Here is a 24065-nt window from a genome sequence, read left to right on the forward strand (position 1 = left end):
GATTCTTTGCTGTTGCCTTTATTAACTAGTTATTTTACCACTCTGCCCAAGTAATGCAGACTCGAGTGGGCTGGGGGCAGTTTAGCTCCCACGCAGTTCCCAGCCTACATCCTGAATACAGCTCAAGCACCCCTGCACCACCCGCAATATATGGTTCTCTCTAGATTAATGGATATGGATATATCCACTGGGTCAGGAAAAAAAGATAACTAAAAGTGGGTGTAAATGGTAGTAAAGCTTATTGCGGTTACTAATTTGTACCATGACAGTGATAAGCAGGTGAAGAACAACATTTGTTGCTGACACATGTGGTGCTGGGACGGCAATACAGGTCTCTGAGCCCTCTAATCGCTTATGGCAGATGGATGGGAACACTCTGCAGTCTACCAGCACATCTCTCAAGGGCCACTGCAGAATCTCCCTGCTTACGCACTGCCAGATGTCTTACACAGCCCAACTTGAGAAGTCCTAGAATCTCATTACTCCACTCCTCCCACTCCACCCAGCAGCAGTGGTCCGCAAAGTCTGACTCAGAACAAGCCTTTGTTGTTTGAAGGTCATGAAAATCCCATCAAACAGCTGATAACTTCAGCATCGCATCAGGCTCTAAACCAGCACAAGGCCAGCCCTCTGCGGGCACGAGCAGGAGCCTGCCATCCTCTTGTCTCCCCACCGCAGCCAGTCGCACTGTTTTGAGAAACTCTGATGCTGCAGCAGCATCGCCCTTCCGTACTTCCCTCTCTGCGACTCAGGTTTTTTCCACACATAAAACTGGTATAAATCCACTTCTTTTCCTGGCTCGGTGGATTCTTGCAGAGTTAGTTCATGTACACGTACAAGGTTATAAAGTGAAACCATCCTTTGGTAATACTATTCATACCCAGGATTTTAAAATTATCTATCTGAGCTTTTGCACTAGCAATTCGTGCTGACTCACCAAACGAGGCAGCAGAAGTGACAGCATGTGCTTTCCTGACCAGTCATGGGTAGCAAGCAGAGCAACAGTAAATGCTGGCAGAGCAATGGTTCACGAGCAGGCAAGGGAATCAAGAGCGTGCATAAAACTTACAGATAATTTTCAAAAAAAAAAAAAAAAAAATCTATTTGGGGAAATCGGAGTCTGCCTGCGAGTACTGTGCAGGAAGGAAAAGCAGTTCAATCCATCAGACAAATTGCTCCATAGGAAATAGTTCCTCATTTCTCCTCTTTGTCACAGTAGCGCAGAACTCTTCTGTTTACGATGCAGACCGCTGCCTGACGGTAATTCCAGCCACCTGTTCTCCATGTAAGTGCAGCCATTTAGCCCAAACTCAGCATTAACTCGGAACAAATACAAGAATAAAGAGCAATTCGACACATTGTCCACGAGCTCCAGTATCCAGGCGCCAGCGCGTTTCTGTCCACATATGAAGCATCAGCTTCGTTAGTGATTGAGTCAGGACAATTAGGAGCCATTCTAGTAGGAACGTGCAGCGATGCTGGAATGCACAAACAAGGGCCAGAGCAGCACGTAGCCATGACGACTCCGCAGCTTTCTGCTGACAAACCGGGAGCGCTCCAGTGCCCAGGACCGCACGCCAGGCAGGCTTCTCCCTCCGCATCTGCCAAATCAAGGCACGCAGCCAACGCGTTGTGGCTGTCAGCATAAGGACGTGAGCCGAGACACACATTCTTCTAAGAGTCTTCTCTTATCAAATAGGTCCATGGGATGGGTTTGTGATGGATTTTTTTCTCCAGAAGCCTAATGCAAGAGCTTTGTCCCCAGAGGAACAACTAGGAGCAGCTTCAGAAAGAAAGCTAATTGCACCGCACAGCAACTTTGCTGTCATCTGATGACTTCTGAGCAATTTCTGTTTGCCAGCAAGCAGCCCTTCTCTCAATTAATGCTGAAAGCTTGTAGCACAGAGAAGCGGGATGGAGCACAGCTCCTGGCCCTGCTGCCTGGAGCAACAGCATTGCCCACGCTGACACTTAGCCCCACGCACGCCCCTCGCTGCCGGTGGGTACCTGCCGTCGGAGACAACACGTGCTCTCACTGCCAGCGAGCAGGCAACGAGGCAGGAAAACAGCCCCACCCTCATCCCTTCCCCTTGGGCTTCATTCCATGGGGGAGAATGAAGGACACGAGTTTTACAAATTTGCTTATTTCTTCTTGAGTTTCACACAAAGGTTTTGCGGTCGTCATCCCCCCCATGTTTTCACCGTCTTCCTAGGGAAGGTGTGAGCAGCACTGTATGAAGCAATTACCTTCCTTTTCTGTAGCTAACCACAGGCCTCCACACCATTAATTAGTGTTCATATATCAGGTCTAGTAAGTTGGCATGTGACACTAGATCAAATTCTGTTAATTTCTCCATCCCCTGAATACTTTATAGCTATTAATTAGGGGTGTGAGCTGTGTGAAAGATGTTATAAAAGTGAGATCTGGAAACACAGACAGCCAGATAAATCACAGGCAGATAGATGCTCACCACACTTTGCTTTCAGTGAAACACAGGACCTTATTTTATAATAACGGAGAACAGCAATCTCTCTATTAATGATGCAGAAAAACATGAGGCTCTTTTCTTGAGAAGATGTTTATCAAGTAAGAGGTTTCTAGACAAATTCTGACACCCTAATTTACACCCCGTAACACTTCACTTCTAGCTCTAACAAACTACGCCAGATTCCCACTACAATTGGTACGGCACCTCTTTGACCATGCATCCTTGGAGCAATTTTGACCCAAGCTCTAAAGTCTGTTACAGCATTAAGAATACAAAAAAGTGCATGTAGAAATTTCTTTTCTTATTATTTCAAGAGGCAAACTTAAGAAGTGACGAGAGCTAGCTTTGCCAGTCAGCTGGACTAGTAGCATGGGAACCTCAGCATAGAGGAAGCTTTGAATTTCAGCCAAGATGCAGTAACTGTGTATAGCATATTTCAGTCAAGGAAAAACTGTCCATAAGGTCAGTTCTTATAGAGATCAAGGTCTGACTGTAACCCTTACTGGGTGGATGGATAGATGGATAACTAAAAAAAGGTATTAGAAATAAGCAGGGCATCTACAGAGGATAAAAATATTAAATGGCCTCCAGAAAAGCTGACTTCTTAAATCTAAAGCAAAGGAATAAAGTGAGAATCGTCAAACTCTACAAAAAGTGAAGTTTATTCTATTCTTTCCTGTAGAATGCAGCAAACACCAGAAAGGGAATGGTCTATGTAAAAATAAAACATCAATACAATGACAACTGAGTAAAATTGGCAACAAATACACGCAGGCTGGAAATCAGAAGAAATTTTCTAAATAGAAGAATGAAGTTCTAAAATAAATGCCCAGTAGGAGTAAGAGCTTCACTAAGTTTAAGCCAGAGCTTGTTAAGTTCAAGATGAAAATGTACAAAAGGAAGCGTGCAATAGGAGGGGACCAGGCTCAGTGCTCCAGGGGCTTCCTGACCGTCCTGCATTTCTCTCAGCAAGTTTTGCATATTACGACACTTTTTTCAGAGTTCTGTGTTTAATCAGCCAGGATATCTATGACTAGTAGAGAAGCTGAGATCCATTAAACTCCATATTCTGTGCATTGTTCTATAAATAGATCGAACATCATGTTCTTCAGTGTTGGAAAAGATTAAACGATATAGTGCATTTGAAATGATGTTCTGTTGCTTTAACGGTGCCAAGGGTAAGGTAGGATTAAAAGAAGAGCCACAGAGGAGGGGAGGGGAATCTTTCATCTCTGGAAAGTAATGAAGAGGCCCAAAATAAGATCAAGGTCTGACTGTAAGTGGTTCTATCAAATTATATAGGAATATAATGAGTTCTACACTATCTAATTTCCATATGCAGCTCTACAACATCTCCCCAAAGCAAAAATGACAGAATATTTAAACTCGGCTCAAAAGCTGTTTAACATAAAGATTTGAGAGGAAGAAAAGTCCAAAGGTGCATACTGTCTTAGGAAAAAAGGGTAAAATGACAGAAAGATGATCTGCAGAAGCTAACTTTTCTAACACTGCTGTAACTCCGCTGCCTGCCTATTACAATGGCCAGATGGAACCACGGCTAGCAGAATACCAACCAGTACTTATTATATGGGCCATTTGCTTTTTAAACAGCCATTATTTCACTCTGCGTTCAAACACATGTAATAACCCCGAGTCCTAATTTGGCAGTCCAGCCTGTTTCCAGGCTTTGTTAAAGATGGCGTATCAGCTTCCCAGAGCCGTAAGTAGGACAGATGATCCGTGCTGCCTGATTATATTGAGGAAAGCACTCCACAGACAGTAGATTCATTTAATTTCTTGTCCACCATTATTTCTGAATGCTTTTTAAAAAGTGAAGAATTTTCCATTTTCTGCTTGGCAAGGAAATACTACCACAGTAGGCCGGGGAGCTAAGCTATTTTCCACCAGATGAAGGTTACATCCATTCCCTTTCCAAGTTACACATGTGCACTGAGTTCCTGCTCAGAAGTACAAACTGAAGTCTTTGCTGAATTACTTTCTGAATTTTATGCTAAAATTAGTCAAAGGTACCACAGACGAGACCATTTCAGGAAGGTGAGAACATAACTACAAGAAAATACTTTTTTGTCATTCCATACTCTAAGCCCCGTTGTTAAGTCTGCAGAAACTCCTGTTTAAATGCACAATCTGCTCGTTATCCTTTCCATAGCCTAAAATCAACCATGTTCATTCTATCTAGAATTTAAGTCCAGACCCAAGCTAGCAACAAATGCAGACAAATGCAAGAAAATCCAGACTTACTGAACAGCTGTGATATTTCACCTTGGAAATAAAAATCGGATCAAAATATGCTGTTGATTACTTTTGAGAACAGCTTCATGTCAGCCTTAAAAGACCAGTGGTGTACACCTACTGCACCACTAGGCTCACTGCAGCAGTCAGCATAGTTCTACTCATATTCAAACTACTAATTGTTTAGGGAAAAAAATGTGAAGCACTGTTAAATATCTAGCGTAGCTACATTTTCTGCCAGGAGTGCTCTTAGTGTGGTTTTAGCAGATAAAGTTAGATAGGATATAGACTGGAGCATCTCTCATAAGAGGAAAGGCTGCGAGAGCTGGGACTGTTTAGCCTAAAGAGAAGGCTCAGAGGGATCTTATTAATGTATATACATTGCTGAAGGGAGGGTGCAAAGAGGACGGAGCCAGGCTCTTTTCAGTGGAGCCCAGTGACAGGACCAGAGGTGATGGGCACAGACTGAAACACAGGAGGCTCCATCCGAACATCAGGAAGCACTTTTTCAGTGTGAGGGTGACCAAGCACTGGCACAGGCTGCCCAGGGAGGCTGGGGAGTGTCCATCTGTGGAGATATTCAAAAGCCGTCTGGACACAGCCCTGGGTGACTGGGTCTAGGTTGCCCTCCTTGAGCCGGGGGGTTGGACCAGGTGACCTCTGGAGGTCCCTTCCAACCTCAACCATCCTGTGAAGGATAACGCTAATAACAGCCCCGGTCCAAAGAGGGAGCAGGAGTGGGCACAGGACCTGTGCACAGAGTACCTGACATACATGTACTCCAGTCATCTCCTTGCTCAAAAGCACAGAAGATCTGGAAAGCTGAAGATGTCTGGCAAATATGAAATTATGTCATAGGTTGTAACCTAATAGTTTATTATATCACATAAATCAAGAGTGAACATTATCTCCATAAGAACTAGATGAAAACCATCAATAAATAATAATTAGCTGTTTCCTGGGCCTGCCATCTGGTAAGCATTTTTCCTGGCCAGCAACTCCTGCTCCTTGCACTTCTCCAAAGCAGCTAAAAGATGAAGATAGGCTATTCTTTCTGCTCTGTCGGTCCCTTTGGGAAACGTAGATACCCAGGATGCTGACAGCCACCTACATCATCCTCGCCACCGCACCTCAGCACCCCACATGTACAGGGCTGCACTGCCCTTCCTGCTTACTCTGAGTCTCCAGTTTCTTAAAAAGCAGCAAGGAGCCAGAAGTTATTGAGACCTGCCTTCCATCCTGCTCTCAGGAACACGTGGGCTCCAAGATAACCAAATTAATCATTCTAACCTGTAAGTGGCTGTCATTAGTATTATTATTTTCATCATATAAATTATCTTCCAGATTAGGTCATATGCATTTTGAGATCCTGTGGTTTCCTAGCAACTCCTCTTACCACTCTACATGCAGACACAGTGTGCCGTTTTCTTTTCCTTTTTTAGACTCTCCGTGCAGGGGTTATATTCAGTAACAGTGATCTCAGGCCTGGCCCTAATGACCTTTAGTCTGTCACATTTGTGGGATAAGATGCAGAAGACAGCTCTCCCCCCCACACCCCCCAAAAGACACTTGCAGCAGATGGCCAGAAAAACATGGTCCTCCACTTGCCTGTCTTCTGTCCTGCAGACCAGAAGTACTGAGCTCTGCAGGACAGGGATGACAAAAGCATACCCACACGTGTTAAAAACTGGCAGAATTTGGAAGACCACATCAGACTAATTCTCTAGGTTTCTGACAGCAAACTACATGACAGTACATAGTACGGTTCCCTGCAAAACACTGCTGCTTCAAAGCTTGCGTGGGGTGCCCTAAGTTCAAGGCTTTTGCCTCTAATTTACTCCTCACCTGACCTGCCCAAGCATAGCTCCGTCAGCCAGCCCAGCCCAGCCTGATGCATTCCAACAGATAACGCAAAACTCCTCTGAAACGGCCGGCTTCTACCTGCTTCCACACTAACACGGGTCTTACACTGCTGCCAGGTGCCCTTCACGTCCTCAACCCGCTTTGCTCAGTCACATAAGCCACCGTCGAGCCTCCAGCGCAGATGCCAGAGGGGAGCGCTTTGCTGCACTTAAACCTTTTGTTACCGTCAGGCGCGATCAAAGTGCCGCACCCTGCGTAAACACATGGCAGGTACCCAAGTATCGTGTAAAGCTTGTGTCACTTGATAGATACGCTTTCCAAATAATGCACGTTTACACACAGACTTTCACATAAAAACATAAAAACTATGGTTTTAGAGTTGTTTCTAGTCCAATGCGGGAAACTGTCTGGAGGGCCAAACCAATTTTAGGCACCAATTTTAATTAACTTCTCTAGCTGAGTTAATCAAGATATCTACCAAATTTAATCATGATGGGAGCACAGAGTTAGGCGATGTGACTATCCTAGACAGTCTTTTGTGTAAGGAGAATAGGATTAACTTCTGTCCTGCCCCACTGACATTTTTTAAAATAACAACGTCTGTTCTAAACTACAAAAGCTATGGGGCTTAATTATTTAGATAGCTAGTGGCCCTGTTTCAAAGAAGAAAAAGAGAACAGACCTCAGAAACGAACCATCTCCAGTCCATGTGGAGTACAGCTATTAATATTTGATCCCCTGCTAGCCTGGAGGCAAAGGGAATAATGTTCATTACAAGAGCCCAAGACTGAATCCACTTTAACAATTGACTGAACTGAAGATGAAACCTTTCCTGCTATAGGTGAGGTAAGTATCCAAGCCTGATTATGGAAGAGATAAGATCATTGCGAAAAGTAAGGAAAGTCATATAGTTGCAAATGGAAGAAATAATTTAATGGAAATGTAGTTAACAGGAATAGCAAGACAATGCCATGTAACTGGGAAATGGAATATCCCTCAGTCCCTTATCCCCTGCTCTCTCCCCATAGCGCATCTTCAATAGCAGTAGTCTCTGCATTTGTTGTTCCAGATTACAGTCTCGGGCCAGTCTTATTCGGGGCCTGGAGCAACACAGCAGTTTGGGAAAGTCTTCAGAAAAACTGAAGACCCAATTTCATTTTCTTGTTGTATCCTCAGTCTACATCTTGCAACTAGAACCCGTGCCCCTTTCACAGGGTGACCAGATAGCCCTGGGAGATACCTCGGCCCCAGGGCTGAGTAAGTTTCATCAGAGATTTCACTCTCATACACGGACTTGGAGTCTTAACGTTAAAGTGGGACAATGACATCTAGGTGAAGTATAGAAAAGAAAGTCAATTTTGGATGTCCCCATTTTGGGGTGTCAAAAGAAGACCTGTTTTTCAGACTGATCATAGTCTGTGTCACCTAATTAAAGCTGCAGACTAGTACCCTGTACATGTCTTTGCCTGAGAAATTGTCTGCTTAAGCAGAAGCTCTTAAGGTTAAGCAAATCTTTCAAATACTGAGGGCCACAGTCACTCACGCGTGTACGGTAATAAAGCTCCTGGAATTATTACACTCTCTGGACCCACTGCAGATATTTGCCTCTTGGCTTTACTCTTCCTACAGTGTATACCCATTAGAACCTCTAATTAGAAAGGAAAATCACGAGTTCCATGTTATTTAAAAGATTATGCAGCATTTTAAAATACAGCACAATGTAATTATTTTTTAATAGCCACAGCTATTTCATGTATTTACTTTTAATGGTGTTTGAGTCATAAATTAACAGGAGAAAAGAAAAAGGCAAATCAGCACTTGACAGAGAAGCAGGCAACAACTCAAAAGAAGAACTGAAACACTAAAAACCGCGTGATTAAAAAGGAAGAGGGCCTTATTAGTTTTTCTTGCTTGCTTGCTTTATTCTGGACTGTTTTTTACCATTTAACTTGTCCACCTGGAGGCTGAGGTCAGGGATAAATAAAAATGAGTTGAACGTCCGTGTTGTTGCAGAGTGACTTCTGTCAGTTTGTCAAGAGATGCATATTTTTGAGCAGACTCTCATATTATCAGATACCAAAGTTACTAAGTCCTCTGCCCGCACAGAGGACAGAAGGAACAAATACAGTGCCTTTCCCTACTGCAGGATGATGAACGTAGACTTTTTCATTAGTATTTCCCAATATTAAATTAACAACCTATGCTACTCGAACTGTAAGCGGAGCAAGTTACCAAATCTCCCTCTCAGCTCTCCTCCCTCTGAACGCCTGTTACCGGCCGCTTGTACTGCGGCAGCATCCCACCATCACGGAGGACCGGGCGTCACCGTGCTAGCTGCAGTACAAGCAGAGCAAGTGACAACACAGATGTCAGAGCACAGAGCTGAAAGATAAAGAGAGGATTAAACAACCAAGCATGTTAGAGAGAAGCTGAGCCATGAAAGCAACACACGTGCAGAGCATGTACACGCTGCTGGATCACATCGTCATACAGTCCTCCCATGCCAGGAACGCGTCCAAGACAAGTGTCTCTAGTTGCTGCGCATCTCCCCCCCAAAAAATGACTATTAACTTTTGAAAGGATGAACAAATCCGCAGGACCCCGTTTCTTATCTCTGGAAAGGCCACTGATGCTCTGTGGCAGATTATATTCTTCAGACATACGCGCTCCCCTGGCTCCTGGAGACAGACCTGTGCTAGCTGCTCTCAACAGCGCCTTGTCCTGTCCGCGCACCCCTTGTATTTCACCCCCAGGCTTTTTCAGGTACAAGGAGAACATGAAATTTCCTTCCTCCTGGTATTGCCAGCACAGGACCGATCACTTGGTGTGCCAAGGTATGACTTCAGCTTGTTTGCCTTCACAGAAAGCCCGGCTTGCGAGGATTCGAGTGGCCAAAACAGGCAGCTCCAACGCTTACCTTCACAGCAAGCGCAATGGCCTCCTGAACGAAGCCCTCGAGCTGACGGTGAGTGCAGAGACAATATCTCCTTCCACAGAGTTTGAGAAGCTCCCTATTCCCACTCCTCTCCCTGGGATCCCTCCCTTTCTCTCTCCGTTGCCACCTAATTGCTCATTATCCAGCATGGCAGCCTCACACACGGAATGGCATTATGCTATAATTACGCTCTCGTGTACTGTATGTGCCATGTGGAGGGACAGCTGGAATCCAGCTGCAAGACTGGATGGGAGGAAAAAGCTTCCTTGGGCTCCTCCTTGAGCTAGGAAAGGATCTGACCTTCCCGCAATGATCAGGTTCACGGTTCCCTCGAAGCTCTGTGCGATGGAGCTGCTGGAGCTGTACTGATTTATACCACCCAGGGTCTGCCCATACTATAAATACCCACTCTCTTTCAACATACAGTTATTTATTTTCAAGAGTCTCCCTCTAATATGGGCTATCTGATCATGCCCAACAGGACAGGAAAAATATTCCCTAGCTCCTGTTTCAGGCAGTTTGGTGGTGGGTTTATTTTTAACAGAAAGGCCTCTGGAGGCTAATACTAGCTATTCATGAGAAGAAAAGTTTTAAGTGCGTCAGATTGCTCAGCAGAATCAGCGAAAATGAGAGGAGGTTATTACATTAAGCTTGATCAACACCAGAGCAGGTATTAGCACATTTCATGGATTTCATTTCAAATAAATCAGCCTTTTGTGCATGTGGGGAGCAAAGAGCGAGATGAAGAATGCTTAACTGAGCCACCAGAGCCACCTAGCACTTGTTCATGCATCCTTACTTGGGGCCTAATCCTTCAAATGTCTACTATTTTCCCTGGCACACATCCTTGCATTTGTAAAATCAAAGCTGAAAAACCTTTTCAGCTCATGCTGAAAGCTGCTCACTAGGACCCGAGCCCCCTCCTACCCAAGTTCAGCGGGTACAGCACACAGAGGGAAATTGTGCAGCGCCTTATTTTGCACGTAGGATGCTACTCGGTGCAGACCGAGATAGAGGAATCTGGCCCTATACAGCTGCAATAGTTTTTAAACTGACTCTACAGAAGCACTTCACATGAAGTACAGATTTGCAAGGTAGGATGCCCAGATCAGTTTCTGTTCTCTCCTCCAAAACAAGTTTGATCCTTCTGACTACACATCTAACGTTGTCTCCTGCTCTGCAAATGGCAGCGACACTCAGAAAATCTGTTTCTTGAACCATATGTTGCTGTTGAGCAGCTCAAGAAAAGTTTCTTTATCAAGAATGCGAGAGACCAGGAAGACTGGTCACACCTAGTCCAGAGCCTTATCCCCATAAGGAAAAGGCTCAGGACTGGGATGCCAGCTCAGCTGAGATTCTGCTATTTCATTACCCAGGAACATGCAAAAACTTGGCTACAAATTTAAAACTTCCTTTTGACCTTTAGATTTCTAGTTTTTAAAAGTGCCAGAAGAGCTTAGCAGGGACACTCAGTTTGCACTTGATCTTCCAGCCTGTCATCCCAACAAGAATCTCCTCACTTCTCTTGTCAACCAAAACTCCCTGCCAAGACCACTCACGGAAGAGCAGCTGACGCACCCATGCTTAAGTCCAAAGTGTGTGAGGTTGAGAGAAATATTTGGCTGAATGGGTTCATTTCCTGGCACCTGCCCAAAAAATAACTGGAAGAGAAGGGTCATTTTGTTGGCTACAAAGCTACTGTAGACACAGGAAGGAAAACAAAAACATTTCTAAAGAGGTTCTAGAGGATTTTTTTTTTACCCATTAATAACTAAATTTAGGTATCTAGTAGCACCTAGAGCATGCCTTCCCAAGCTTTCCTGGGTGCAGCTTGCTTTCTGGTGGGCTTATAGCTCTAAATGTTAACATGACCCCCCCACGGCCCAGCAAGATCCACAAATCCTACTTTGAAAAGCACCTAATATTGTGTACATTTGTATTAATACCTTGTAAGAAAATATCCCCACCCTAAGGAACTTCCTGTTGAAACAGTCAAAAGCAAAGGGTATGGGAAGGAAGGAAGAATTACCATCCACCCGTGACATACGGGAATATAATTTCCTAAAACAAGAAACTTGCCAAAGCCATGCCTGGCATCTGCACAACGACCAGGAAATTATCTTTGACTACCTGAGGACCAGCCTCCTACCTGAATCAAGAACCGAGACATGTCTCTCCATCCACAGGTAGTGGCGTTAATTAATTACAGAACTGCAGAGCATCCTTTGTTGTAAGGCTATACATGACCATTTTAACTCCACAAGGCAAGATTTTATGTCCTTTCATTTTATGGCAGAAGAACAAACTATTCTTAAGAGTACAAAATGTGAATGACAGCATAGTCTAGGCAGCCAAATTTTTTAAGCTGTAGAATATGAAGGAATGCGACTTCTGTAGTTGCTATTTTAAGGACCAAAATATTAATCTGCATACTGCGCGTATCTGTTGGTCAAATTAGTATCAAACTGCTTCATCAGCCAGATACACATCCCATTTTGACACCTTGCCCGGGACTCACACTAACTTTAATGGACTTCACATGGCCAGATTGCCATAGGGCTGCTTTGTTACCCAGCAGTAATTCCAACTGCAATTACTATATGGCCATGACTAGATATTATCACTTTCATCATTAGCAATCACATAGTACTGTGACCAGCGTATAATTGTTTTACAAGTGCCCAGATTGCCCTGCAGTCTGACACCTTGAAGGTTTAGCCAAGGAAAACAACTGCCCCAGAATGTATCCTGGCTGTGGCTCTGCAGTCAAACTAAGAAATTGAGAAATAAGGACTGTTGAAGATTCCGGAACATGTGCCAGAATGTCCTTTCATTAGCACCAGAATAAATACACTGACACCATCTTTCAAGGGAACAGCATGTCTTCAGCCTGTAGCCTTGTATCAAAGTAAAGAAAAAGCGAAGAAAGGGATTTATCCAAGGACAGCAGCAGGAAGGAGTTCTGCTCCTAGCAAGAATAGAGACTCTTGCTTCAGAAACATGTGGATTTGTGGCATTTTGCATTTGCCATCTAGACACAAAGTACTCGGACCGTTTTCTTCTCATTTAGAGAGATTTTTAGCAGGCTTTATGTCAGAAGTGCTCAAGGGATGGTGAGCTTCTTCCCATGGCAGCAGCCTACGTATCCTCTTAGCATTAATCTCCTTGTACAGCTAGCTGAAATTCCCTTTTAGCTAAAATGCTAGGAGGTGTATATCCTAGGAACAGTGGGTTGTGAGGTCTTTTCACAAGCAGAATCTGCTTAGCCATAGATAAGCGTTATAGCCGTTCTCATGGGAAGGGGCAGCCTAACCGCTGAACCAGCTCACCTCAGTTCACCAGTGTCAGTTTTGCGTGCCGAAGCACTAAGTAGAAAGGGTAAAGTGGAAGCATTTGGGATTTCAGAACTGACACTACAGTGTGTTTCAGTCTCCCTCCAAGCAACCAGCAGTTCACTGAATGTCTTCCAAGAACAAACTGAATGGTAGCTGGCATCGAATCCTTGCAAAACTGGCATCCCAGCTCAAAAAGCAAACCATCTCCTCTCCTCCCCCCCACCAGCTTTTTCATTACAGCCAGACTCTTCTAATGAAGACACAGATTTTACTTGCCTGCAGTCCACTGATGCAATCTCTATAGGTATACGTTCCTCAACAGTACTATCAAAATGCCAAGCATTTGCATGATGTTGGCACTCTCACTGTCCTCGGGCAGTGCTTCCTGCAGATCTCACTCTTAATTTGCTGGCTAGGATGTTCTCGGTGGTTGCACTCTCTTTGTTTCTGAAAACACTGAGCTGACTGAAGAAAAAGTGAAAGGAAGATAAGGTACAAGCCATACTCACTAATGCTACACTTTATTCCTGGTCACTGCCATCCCTTGATCCATTTCCATCAGCAGCAAGCCTAGCCTCGGGATGGAAGGCAGAGGGAGAAACTAAGTTGTACTGCCAAAATTTAACAATTGGCTCCGGTCTTCTGCCAGAGGTACAGAAGCTCTATCTTTGCTTTCAGATTCCATTTAGATCTCCTCTCAAGCAAATCCTCATAAAAAGATACTGTTTGCAATATGTGCTCTTTGTCTCTCCTTTTCCAGTGTTTTAGTGCAGCATCATATTTGCTTCAGGGCTTGCAAGGACCTCCATGGGAAATATTCCAACACAGACTTCAGCAGAGTCAGTAATCTCAGCAGGGTACAAACACGACCTGCTTTATGTGTTAGCTCACCAGGAGGATTGTTAATAAGAAAAATGGAACTGATTTTTTTTTTAGGCCACTTCTAAAAATACTTCTGGGAATGCTCCATCTTCCAAAACAACAGCAACAAAAAAATCCATAACCTGCCTAAGATGCATTCCCATAGGAATCTATTAACTCTGTGTACAGTAAGTCAGCTTTCTTAATGTACCAGTTCAGCTATGTTTTGGCATCTGTCAGAGACAGAGTTATTCCTTCACTTAAGGATCACAGAACCATCCTGGAAAAGGCATGCAGAACATGCATCTACAGTGAATCACTGGGACACATGGGTGTATTTAAAAGCAACGCTTTAAGCATAGTTGAATTTGACCCCCTTGAGAGCAACAGACAATGTCTTGGCACTTCTGCCAAGATGTGCTGCCATGTCTCCCATCCCACCCATTTTCTCTCTTGAATAGTTAGATACTGCTGTTTCGTGTCTGAGTAGAGATTCAAACCACACACATCAATTTTTGACTTTCAGATTTAGGCACTATAGAAGACACCGGGCACCCCTTACTTATGGAGCACAGGGAAACATTTTACAAAACCTAATTGCCATTTTAATGCATGTAATTGTCTTTGAAAATGCTAGTCAAAGACACACGCAAATTAATGTGTCATGAAATCACAGTGAATTTCAAGATCAGGAGCTTAAGTAGTAGTAAGAGAACATCCTTAACAACCCAGATCTTAAATATGCCACCACAGAACAGAGAAAATGAGAAAAATAATCCTGGCCCTCAAATAGTGCAGAAACTCTCTAAAGAACCCCTATTGCTTCTTTTCCTTCCATTTCTGAGGTGCATCTGATCATCAGATCATAGGGTAAGTGACATGCTATATTTTGAGGAACGTAAGCACCCGATTCACTGATACAGTGCAGAAAACAAAAATACAGAGTACCAGATTTCTCCCCCCACACCCAAGTTGACCTACTGCAGTTTCAATGAATGCTTGATGCCAAGCTTTCTGCATGAGCAAAACATCCCACACATACTGACCTCGAGCTCCTGACCTCTTATCCATTTCTATGTCAGCTGTTTCAAGCAGATCAAGCCCCTCAGCTTAACAAAAGCACAGAGACCAGCCTGAGAGCTGTAGCTTATCCTAACCACTAATAACACCACGGTCTAAGCAGTCTCTTCCCCAAATCACCACACATACCTGATGTAGAAGCTGAGAATGGACCAGCAAAAGCACCCCAAGAAGCCTTTCCAACACAGAGGCCTTAAACATACATGCCACAAACAGTTCATCCCCCTCAACTCCTCCTAGGAAGGGCCACTCCTTTTCATAGTTTTTCAACCTAAATACTCTCAGCTGTACCCAATCCCCTCCCAGATGGCACAAGCCACCTGCTTGACTCTAAGCACACCCCACTCTCTGAATTAGCTTACAAATTTGTTAGCCACATATCAGCGGTTTGAGCATGCAGGGGAAATAGGGGAAAGCTGGTCCCCAATTGCACAGGTGTTGCCATACAATGAATCAAGTATCTGGATCGTGAGGTCTTTGAAACAGGCTCACCTTGTTCTGTTTTTGTGCTAAGTGATGTGCGGAGGGTTCCTAGTCAGTTCACAGGGCTCCTGGGCACTGTGTTACTAAAACATAAATCACAGTATGCCATCCTACGGAGAGAAAGCCACAAGCCATAAGAAACTAATGAAGATGGGACCTTCCTTCTCCTGGGGAACTGCTGCCACATTTCATGTGAACATAAACCCTTTGCCACTGCTGCACAATGCTTCTTCATTTGCCATATGCTTGAATAGGATAATTTATATGTATTAACTCTTACATAAGTAGTGCCTGCCTGTTCCTCCCTTCTCCCTGCCTTTCAGAGGGGTTACGCACCTTCAGTTTGCACTGAACCAGTCCTCAGGACTTGCTATAACCTCCCCACCAACAACCATACACACTGACACAGGGAAAGAGCAGCCCCCTTTTGATACAGTGCAGGTACTAAGTGTGGAAAATGGTTCGTCATGCCCATGAAGAGGAGAGACAGAGCCAGGAGTCCTGTCTCTAGAAACAGCATTACAAAGTCCAAGACATGAAGCCTGGATTCACATTTTTTGATCGGGCGTGCGGCCGTGACTCAGGAGGCTTTGGCAAGAACACGTGCAAGTTCCAACAGGCCCAGCTCTGTGCAGCCCTGGAGGTCAGGCAGAGCCAGGCTTTCGGCTCAGCAAAAGCAAGACAGCTTGTGTTTTGTCTCCTAACAGAGACTAGAGTTCAGGGTACATCTGTTGGCATTCAAAGGTCATGTCAAGCTTAACAGTCTTAATGTTTTTTGGAAAAATAAAACAGCACAGGTTCTTTTTTTCTTTACCTTCTGGTTCCTGAGCCTTGACATCATATGTCACAGTATTTCCCAGGTTTCCTCCACAGCTACAAAATGGCTAGAAACACACTGGTTTTGAATCAAAGCTGAGTTCCTCACCTGAGTTTACAAGCCAAATCATTAAGAAAAAAAATGAGGTAATCTTGTAAGAGTCATGAGAAAAACCTGAGAGCTGGCAACACTGAAATGATCTTTATCCCTGTGACAGCTAATGCTGGTAGTTCTGTTTATTTTCATGGTTTTACACCTGGTTTGGGTTTTGGTTTTTCCCCCTCCCTTTTTCTGGCTATTTAGGGATCCACTGAAGATGAACAGCATATGACTAAAGGCACCTCCTTAATCGAGAGCCAACATCACCACCTGCTGCACTGCCTGGAAAAAACAACCGTAAGTAGCAACACAATCCTTTCACATCTTACTAGGTCTCTGCGCCTGGCCCGGGCTTCGTACGGAAAAGACGTGCGCACGGACGCTCTGAAGTGGCACTCGGTTAGACACGCTCAGCAGACCTACAAACTATGCCAGAGGGGGCTGACACTCAAGCTCCCAAGAATATTCTGCAATGGGATAAATGCACTTTATTTCATTGCCTTCTTTAAAAAAAAAAATGACTGTGCAAAAGGATAAAGATGTGATTATGTGCTACTCCACAGTCACCTACACCAGTACAAAGTTAATAGCAGGTTGCTCAGTCAAGTTCACTTGAATGCAAACAACTTTTCAGCATGGGGTTAGGGAGATCCTACAAACAAGGTGTACGTTAAGTTTAATTTCTTCAGTGCTTCTGAAAGAGAACTAAACTGCATTTGTCTTATGCTGTCAGTCACACATCGTATATGCTTGTTGCTTGTGCTAATTAGTAATCAAGGACAGTTCTGCTGCCTTAAGAGGAGGAAGCTGCCATCAGTGACTCCAAAGCACAGCCTGGTCACCGGTGCCAAAAGGCTGGAAAAAATAACCTTCAGCCCTTTATATGACACAGAGCAGATGAATTCTCTTAATGGGTTTAAAGGTTGCACATCTCTCTTCTCACTACAGTTCTGGTTACAAGAGCAGGTAATTTATCTCAAAGCCAGTCAAGGAGTTTCTGTTACATGACTTTTCTGTTCGTGTCATGCAAAGTGTTGGAGCGAGAATTTTATTTTTCGTTAAGTGATTCTGTATGCAGAAGTCTCTTGGAACACTTCAGATATTTATGTGATACATATGTTTTACTTCCAGGTATATATAAAAGGTTCTGCAGTAAAGGAACACATTATCTATACCATGATTCATTCTAGAAAGAATGAAGAGAGGTTAACACTTGAAATATTCATGCCTTTTTCTATCTGCATCCATCATGAAATGTACTTTTGATTTCTGACTCGCAAGAGCTTTCTCTTAGATAAATCACCCTCACTTCCATAGTTTGGCTTATGCTGGAATAACACCACTTAGGCTTCAGCGATACACTGGAAGAAGACAACTGTTAATTACAGTGACCTGCTGAGTACAGCTGGTTTACCACAATGAGCTACACAGGTCACCATTCCAAGGACAGTGAACTGATTCTTCCTGTATCAATGACTATGGAATTTATTTTATAAGACTCATCTTGCCTTTATTGCTAGCAATTTTGGATGTTACACAACAAGCAGACGTGTCACAATCTGACTCCCTAGTTTAGAACTTGATGCTTAAAACCTTCACTACTATAACCCATATTTCACAAAAATACTTTCATTTGGAAACTTTAACAAATTGGCTGAAGCAAACAAAAGCTGACAACCCTGCCTCCAGGGTCTGCCCTTGTAAGGCCCTGGCTTTGTAAAGGCTTGTAGAAGTTCCGACCTCTGCACAGGGCGGCTGGACGTCCCTGGGAGCTGCATGAGTTGCCCATTACTAATGAGCTGGTTAGGGTGCTGGAAGTAACACGGCCAAAGCACATCCCAGTTTGTGGATGTATTGGCCCACCACACTAACGAGGCTAGATTGCCTCCAGCACGCAAGCCTACTCGGACAGTGAGTCTCAGTGGTTGAAAATGTTCCAAACGTTGCTTTTTTCAGCAAAGAATGCCAATAACAGTGATACTTTGAGTTTTGATTAAAACCTGGAGGGAGGATCTGCACAATATTTAATGTGTTTTCCCCCACATTTTTCAGCCAGTTATTACCATGATGTTGCATCAAATCACGTAGCAAGTTTGGATTCTGGTCTGAAATTATCAATCAAAATAGTTCAATCAGCTTGCGTGGAAATCCTATAGTTCACATAATCTATTAAAATACTGTGCAACAGTTCTCCTCCCAAAAATTTAAATCATAGCAAAAGAATTTTTAAACACTGAAGAGTCATTTTGTCACCAAGTTGCAGGAATGGAATGAGGAATTTACCATGGTTGCAAACTTGTTTCAATGGGCAATTCACCTTTCTTTAAACCAGGCAGGAGGACTCCAAAAGTACATGATTTATTGTCACGGTATCTGCGGTCGTCACTAGCATACAGCCTTACAATTGAATGGCTGTGAATGGCTCACAAATCTGGTGTGTCAGATGACAAAGTGACCCTAAAGTACTTCTAGCTGCCACAACACAGGTTACTTTGTCACATTAACACAACAGATGGAGTTTGTTCAAACAAAAGGAGTTTTTTTCCACTCGTTCCAGCTCCCCGATTGAGTAGGGACATTCACATGCCGTGTTTTCTCCAAACGCTGAGTGCATCGAATCCAGTCCTTCAACCCAAACCTTTCTTCTGTGTTTTCACAGAGTATGATCGAAACCCATAGCCATTGGTGACCCAATGGCAATACAATTCCAATTCGCTACTTGTGAATCAGCAGCTGAAACTTTGTTTTCCTTTGCCTTTGGCTCTCAAAAGATCAAAGTAATAAAGTTGTTACCTGTTTTGTTCTATTTCCAAGAACACAACATTAAAACGCTTAAGTGTGAGAAGGAAGGAACAAAGGGGTCTGATTCAGGCAAGGTTTGGTGAAGAGAAGGTCTGGTTGCCCATTCAAACTTGAGCGAGCCGACTGGAATGCTGAGGCAATAGATGCAATGCTGGGACTAAACTTCTGAATGCCAGAATGGACAATCAATTGTGTTTTTATCTTTTGTTGGCATGTTGTCCCGTAGGGATTGTCCTATCTTGTGGATGATCCCCTGTTATCTGTACGAACTTCCACCATCAAGGTATTTCCTTTTTAATTCAATGTGTTTTCTCTATGGTCTCTGTGACGTGTCTGGAGAGTGTTTGCTTCCCTTTCTCGTTCCTGGTCTTGTCCTCGGGAGTTTGTGCACGTGGCTCTTTTTGGCTATCCAGTGCTCGTTTCCTGTGAGAGTTGTTAGTTGTTCCAATGAAAACCGATGGCTGCCTTCACCATGGTTGCTTTTGTTTCCCATCCTTTCTGATGCTGTCAGGGACTGGATAAAGTATGTTCCCTAGAACTACTTGGGTGTTCATACTCGCGCATAAGAGTTCGTTCTTTCAGGATTTCTTGTTCCTTAGCACAAAAACTCTTTACAGATTCAGCTTTCTGAGTTTCCTTCCCCTATACACTTCCCACTCTCACCTGCCACGTTTATTTCCACTTGGCTAATAGCACCCAATGAACTGCAGATATGCTTTGCACACAATAGCCAATACAAGCAACATCCTGCAGTTCAGCTATATGTCAAGATGGTCATCCAAATACAATCCAATCCTGTCCCCAGGGACAAAGAAAAAGCAACCTAAATCTCCTCTTGGGTTGCATAACCACGTGGCATCACAGACTTTTTGAAGCCACTTCTGGAATCCAGACGCAAAAATGAAAGGAAATTCAAACACAATATATTAACCATCTCAGACTACACAAGCAAGGCAGCATTGCTAGACTGTCATGCTTTCGTCACTGCAACAGCTTCCCTTATTCCCCTACTGATGCAGGAGAGCAAAATCTTCTCTTGGTTGCAGTGAGCGGAAGGGCAGAGTCTATTTCTTTTAAAGAGCTGCCTAGTGCAAACAGTTTCAGGCACAGAGGCAGAGCATCATACACAGACAAAGGGCTGGCACATCCCACCAACCTAGCAAAAGGTGCCGTTGAAAACAAACTGCAGTTGGGCCAAAGCTGTTGGTGTCACCAGAGAGTAACGGTACTATTCTTTTCCCTGCCAGAACCACGAGTTCATAGATGAGCAACTGTTCGAGCAGAACTGCATGGAGAGCTCAATGCAAAACTATCCTTCTTCTCGGAGCCCCTCTTTGTCAAGTCACCACGGACTGACCACCTCCTGCTGTTCTCGCCGTAACAAGAAGACCACTCACCTTCCCAACTCCAGTGTGCCAGCCACTCGCCTCCGGAGTATGCAGGAGCTCAGCACCATCCACATCCAGTGCAGTGAGCAGCCCTCACTTACAACAAGGTACAGTAAGTAGGCTCTTGCTGCTAAGTACTGCATGCAAACCTCTGAAGTGCGTTATCCAACTGAATGTTCTTGCAGGCCTATTCTTCAGCCAGGGAGAGGGTTCTAGTGCTGGGAGCATCTTTGTTTCCCTCCTTCTAATGACAACCCAAGGAAAGTAGCTCCTAGCTGTTCCAGGAAGAACCAGGTCAAAGCTAGACTCTAGTGCAGCTCTTCTCTGGCCAGACTGGACATCAAAGAATGAATTCCAGCAGAAACCTGCCTATGAAGTGCTAATTACACAGGCAGGAGCCAGCTGTGAGCCAGTCACCAAAGCTGGCACAGGACCACTTCACAGCCCACCTCCCAGATAGCCCAGTACTTCTAAGCCTTTACTGGGAGCAGGCACAGACAACTGGCTAATCAGCATCTGTCAGCAAAAGCCGCTGGAGAGCTGTACACACTGACATGGTCCACAAGGGACACTCACATCACTGATTTTCATTGTCCAAAAGTCTGAATCACGACTGTAAGCATCAAGCATCACTGGGAAACAAAGAAGGAGGAATTTCACAATGGCCTCTTAGTAGTTGTTGCCTAAAAAGCCATTAGTGACACAGGTGAAGAAGTGTCTCAATAGAAAATTTTGAAATTTTCATTTTATACATAACTTGCTGAAAAAAATCATTTCTTCACCATATCTTTCTTGCAAATATTAAATTACTTTCTAAATCCCCTTCAGCCCATTAAGCTTCTTGTGCACCGGGCTGTTTTTGAACTTACTATTCTTTTCCTCCCCACTCCTATCAAAGGGGTCTAGAAAATGAAACAAAGCTGCTTTTAGGGCAGCAAGCGATTATTTTGTGCCAGGGTGAAGTCAGAAGGGCATTTCAGAGAATGCATTATGAATGAATAAGCACAAAACAAGTCTCTGGCTATTGCGGTTTCAAGACGACAATAGTTTAAACCAGCACCTGAAACAGTAATTCAGGGGAATGTCAACTATTCTGCCTATTTCAGTGGGTGCTAATCAGATGCCAGTGATATTTTAAATGTCAACACTGTGTGTTATTTCACTTGCTTACCAAACTGTGTAAGAATGGAGAGAGAAAAAAGCTTTTAAGTTGTTTTTCATGTGGAATGCAACTAACTGGGTGTACTGGTTACCACTGGCAGAACCACCCAGTCCCTAAGACTGCCCCACTCTCAGCTTGTGACTGAGGCAACCGGGGAGCAGAATGGGTTCTGCCGTGTTCTTGGGATGCTTGAGCGATCAAGAAACATCCTCTTGGTGAGTCACTCTGAGATAACAGCAATAGCTTTCCAACTGGGAGCTTTAAATTTTAAAAGGACAGGCCTTGTGTTTAAAATGAACATGTTGGGCTGGTAATAGCAGACTCCTGTAGCTGTGCAGATGCACAGAAATCAACCTATCATTTTCCCTCTGTAATTAATTATAGGATGCAATTGATGCAGATCTAATAAGAATGCTCCCAGCTGCCAGATCCTTGAAACTACTGCAGAGAGATGAAAAAATAGAAGAGATCAAGGGAGAGTGAATTTGAAAGAGGCATTTGAAACGCAAGGAAGACAACATCTCTCTCAGAAAGAAGTACCTGTGCTCTGAAAAGATGCAGTACACAGGACAGTGTATTTAGATGTCCTCTTAATTAAACCAGAATTATGCAAGAATGAAATGGAAACATAGAACGATTTGCCCTGTGAAAAGTTGTATCCTAACCAGGGGGAATATTAAAAAAGCTTAGTGTAATCTGGGTAGAAGTAAATGATGCCTTGCAGGAACTGGGGGGAACACTTAAGCGCAGTCTTCTGAATATTTCGGTGTCCTTAGTTCAGAGGAATAAGATACTGACTAAGAACAACTACCATTCCCACCCTTTCTACTGTCTGGTTTAAAAAAAGCCCAAACACTAAATTTGTTTTCTAGTCGTTCCAGTCTCAACATGAAATCAGATGATGGGCTGAGACCGAACTGCAAAACTGCCCAGATAACGACAGCCATCATCAGCATCCCCACGCCGCCGGCACTCACGCCAGAAGGCGAGAGTAGGCCTCCGCCCAGCAGCCCCAGCCACTCCACGAACATTTCCACCACCACCACAAGCAACATAGTCAAGGTCTCTGCCTTGTAAGATGTCTCATGCACAGAAGGAGGCTGGAAGACCAGTGCCCCTCTCCCTCCACACCTCCATGTTCCTTTCTTGCTGCAAATTGTGCCTGGATGGACCAACCTGACATTTTGTCATCGAATTAGCAATGGAGACCTAACGAGGCAGCTTTCTTCAGACTCGCATTCATGCTGTGGACTGAGGAAGGATTAGGAGAGGGAGGAAGAGGCTGGTTAAAGGAAAAACCTGCATGGAGAGAGTGTTGTGCCGTGGTACAGGGCAAAAATCACCTGCAGAGGCTGGAGGGAAAGAATCATCATGGCAACAAGAGAGTCAATAAAGAAAACGGAAATATAACACTGTGTATCGCAGCACCTTTTTAAAGGTTTTTAATGGATAATATTTATTCATGAGGAAATGACTGAAAAGGTGAAAAACAATGGATTTTGTGAATTTTTTTTTCTTCATGGAGCAGAACCTTTAAACCAACCAAAATTTCACATTTTTTTTCTTTTATAGGAAAAGATTTAGACAAAGAAGCCACCTGTCACAGAAATCTATTTCCATTCCTCTGTGTGTGTGCGTGCGAGTGTGCAGCAGAACCACATCAGAGCAACACCGAATTACAAAGAGCAGAGCATGATTCCATGATTGGGTGCACAGTAGGAAAATACAAGCATGTGTCAGCACATATGTGCACGCGCACACACACACACACAACTATTTCACCCTGGATGGCATTCTTTATTTAGACAATTTTGTATCCGCCTTTTAAGTCAATACAGTGCAATTGCAAACAGTGTGTTTGTCTGCTAATTATTGTCTGTGAAAACATATTTGTGGAAAAAAAAAAAAGACAGGCTTTAGTAGAGTTTTAGTCCCACATGGATATCTGCTTTCTATTTTTGTTATCACTTACTTGTAAGAGTGTGACTAGACTACCAGTTCTGTATTTTTAAAAAGGAAAAAAAAGGTAGTATTCTTTTTTAATACTGTACACACAAATGGCAAAGAATGAGAAAGCACTGAACTCAACTGCATCAAGCGTTCATAAGTCTAACAGAGGTTTCTTGTAATGTATGCCCATGCTTTTTTATTTTTGTTTTCTATATATAAATTTCTTTGCTAGCACTGGACATACAACCCATTGTAAATAGTAGCCAAATAACGTCTGGATCTATACTTGATACTAATTAACCCCAGAGCCAAATATCTTGCATGGACAGAGAGGTATTTGGCTTTTTCACAGTCTTAGGGCTCCAGTTGTCTCATCAATGGCTTCTGGGTTGCACTGATTTTAGGGGTAGACTAGGTTAGCAATTTTAGTTCTCCGGTCCCAGCACAGGATCTACAGCATGCATCCACTTGAGCAGGGGGAGCAGTACTGAAGTCTGGAAAACATTTGATAAAGTGTGGTACAGACAGCATTTTCTTTTTGCAGTTCT

The 24065-nt window shown here is 43.7% G+C and overlaps 1 protein-coding gene across 2 annotated transcripts in view; it reads left to right on the top strand.

Annotated features, from left to right (window-relative positions):
- Nucleotides 1-22644, top strand: part of KCND3 (potassium voltage-gated channel subfamily D member 3) — a 122384-nt gene extending 99740 nt beyond the window's left edge. Inside the window, exons 3-7 of one of the 2 annotated variants that reach the window (XM_075521867.1) lie at nt 9469-9570; nt 16420-16512; nt 19244-19300; nt 20265-20512; nt 22440-22644. In XM_075521867.1, coding sequence (XP_075377982.1) covers nt 9469-9570; nt 16420-16512; nt 19244-19300; nt 20265-20512; nt 22440-22644 — 705 coding nt within the window. The remainder of the gene's footprint in view (nt 1-9468; nt 9571-16419; nt 16513-19243; nt 19301-20264; nt 20513-22439) is intronic. The other variant, XM_075521868.1, reaches the window with a different exon arrangement.
- The last annotated feature ends 1421 nt before the right edge of the window (nt 22645-24065 follow it).

The sequence above is a fragment of the Mycteria americana genome, chromosome 20 (genome assembly GCF_035582795.1).
Source record: "Mycteria americana isolate JAX WOST 10 ecotype Jacksonville Zoo and Gardens chromosome 20, USCA_MyAme_1.0, whole genome shotgun sequence".
NCBI lineage: Eukaryota > Metazoa > Chordata > Aves > Ciconiiformes > Ciconiidae > Mycteria > Mycteria americana.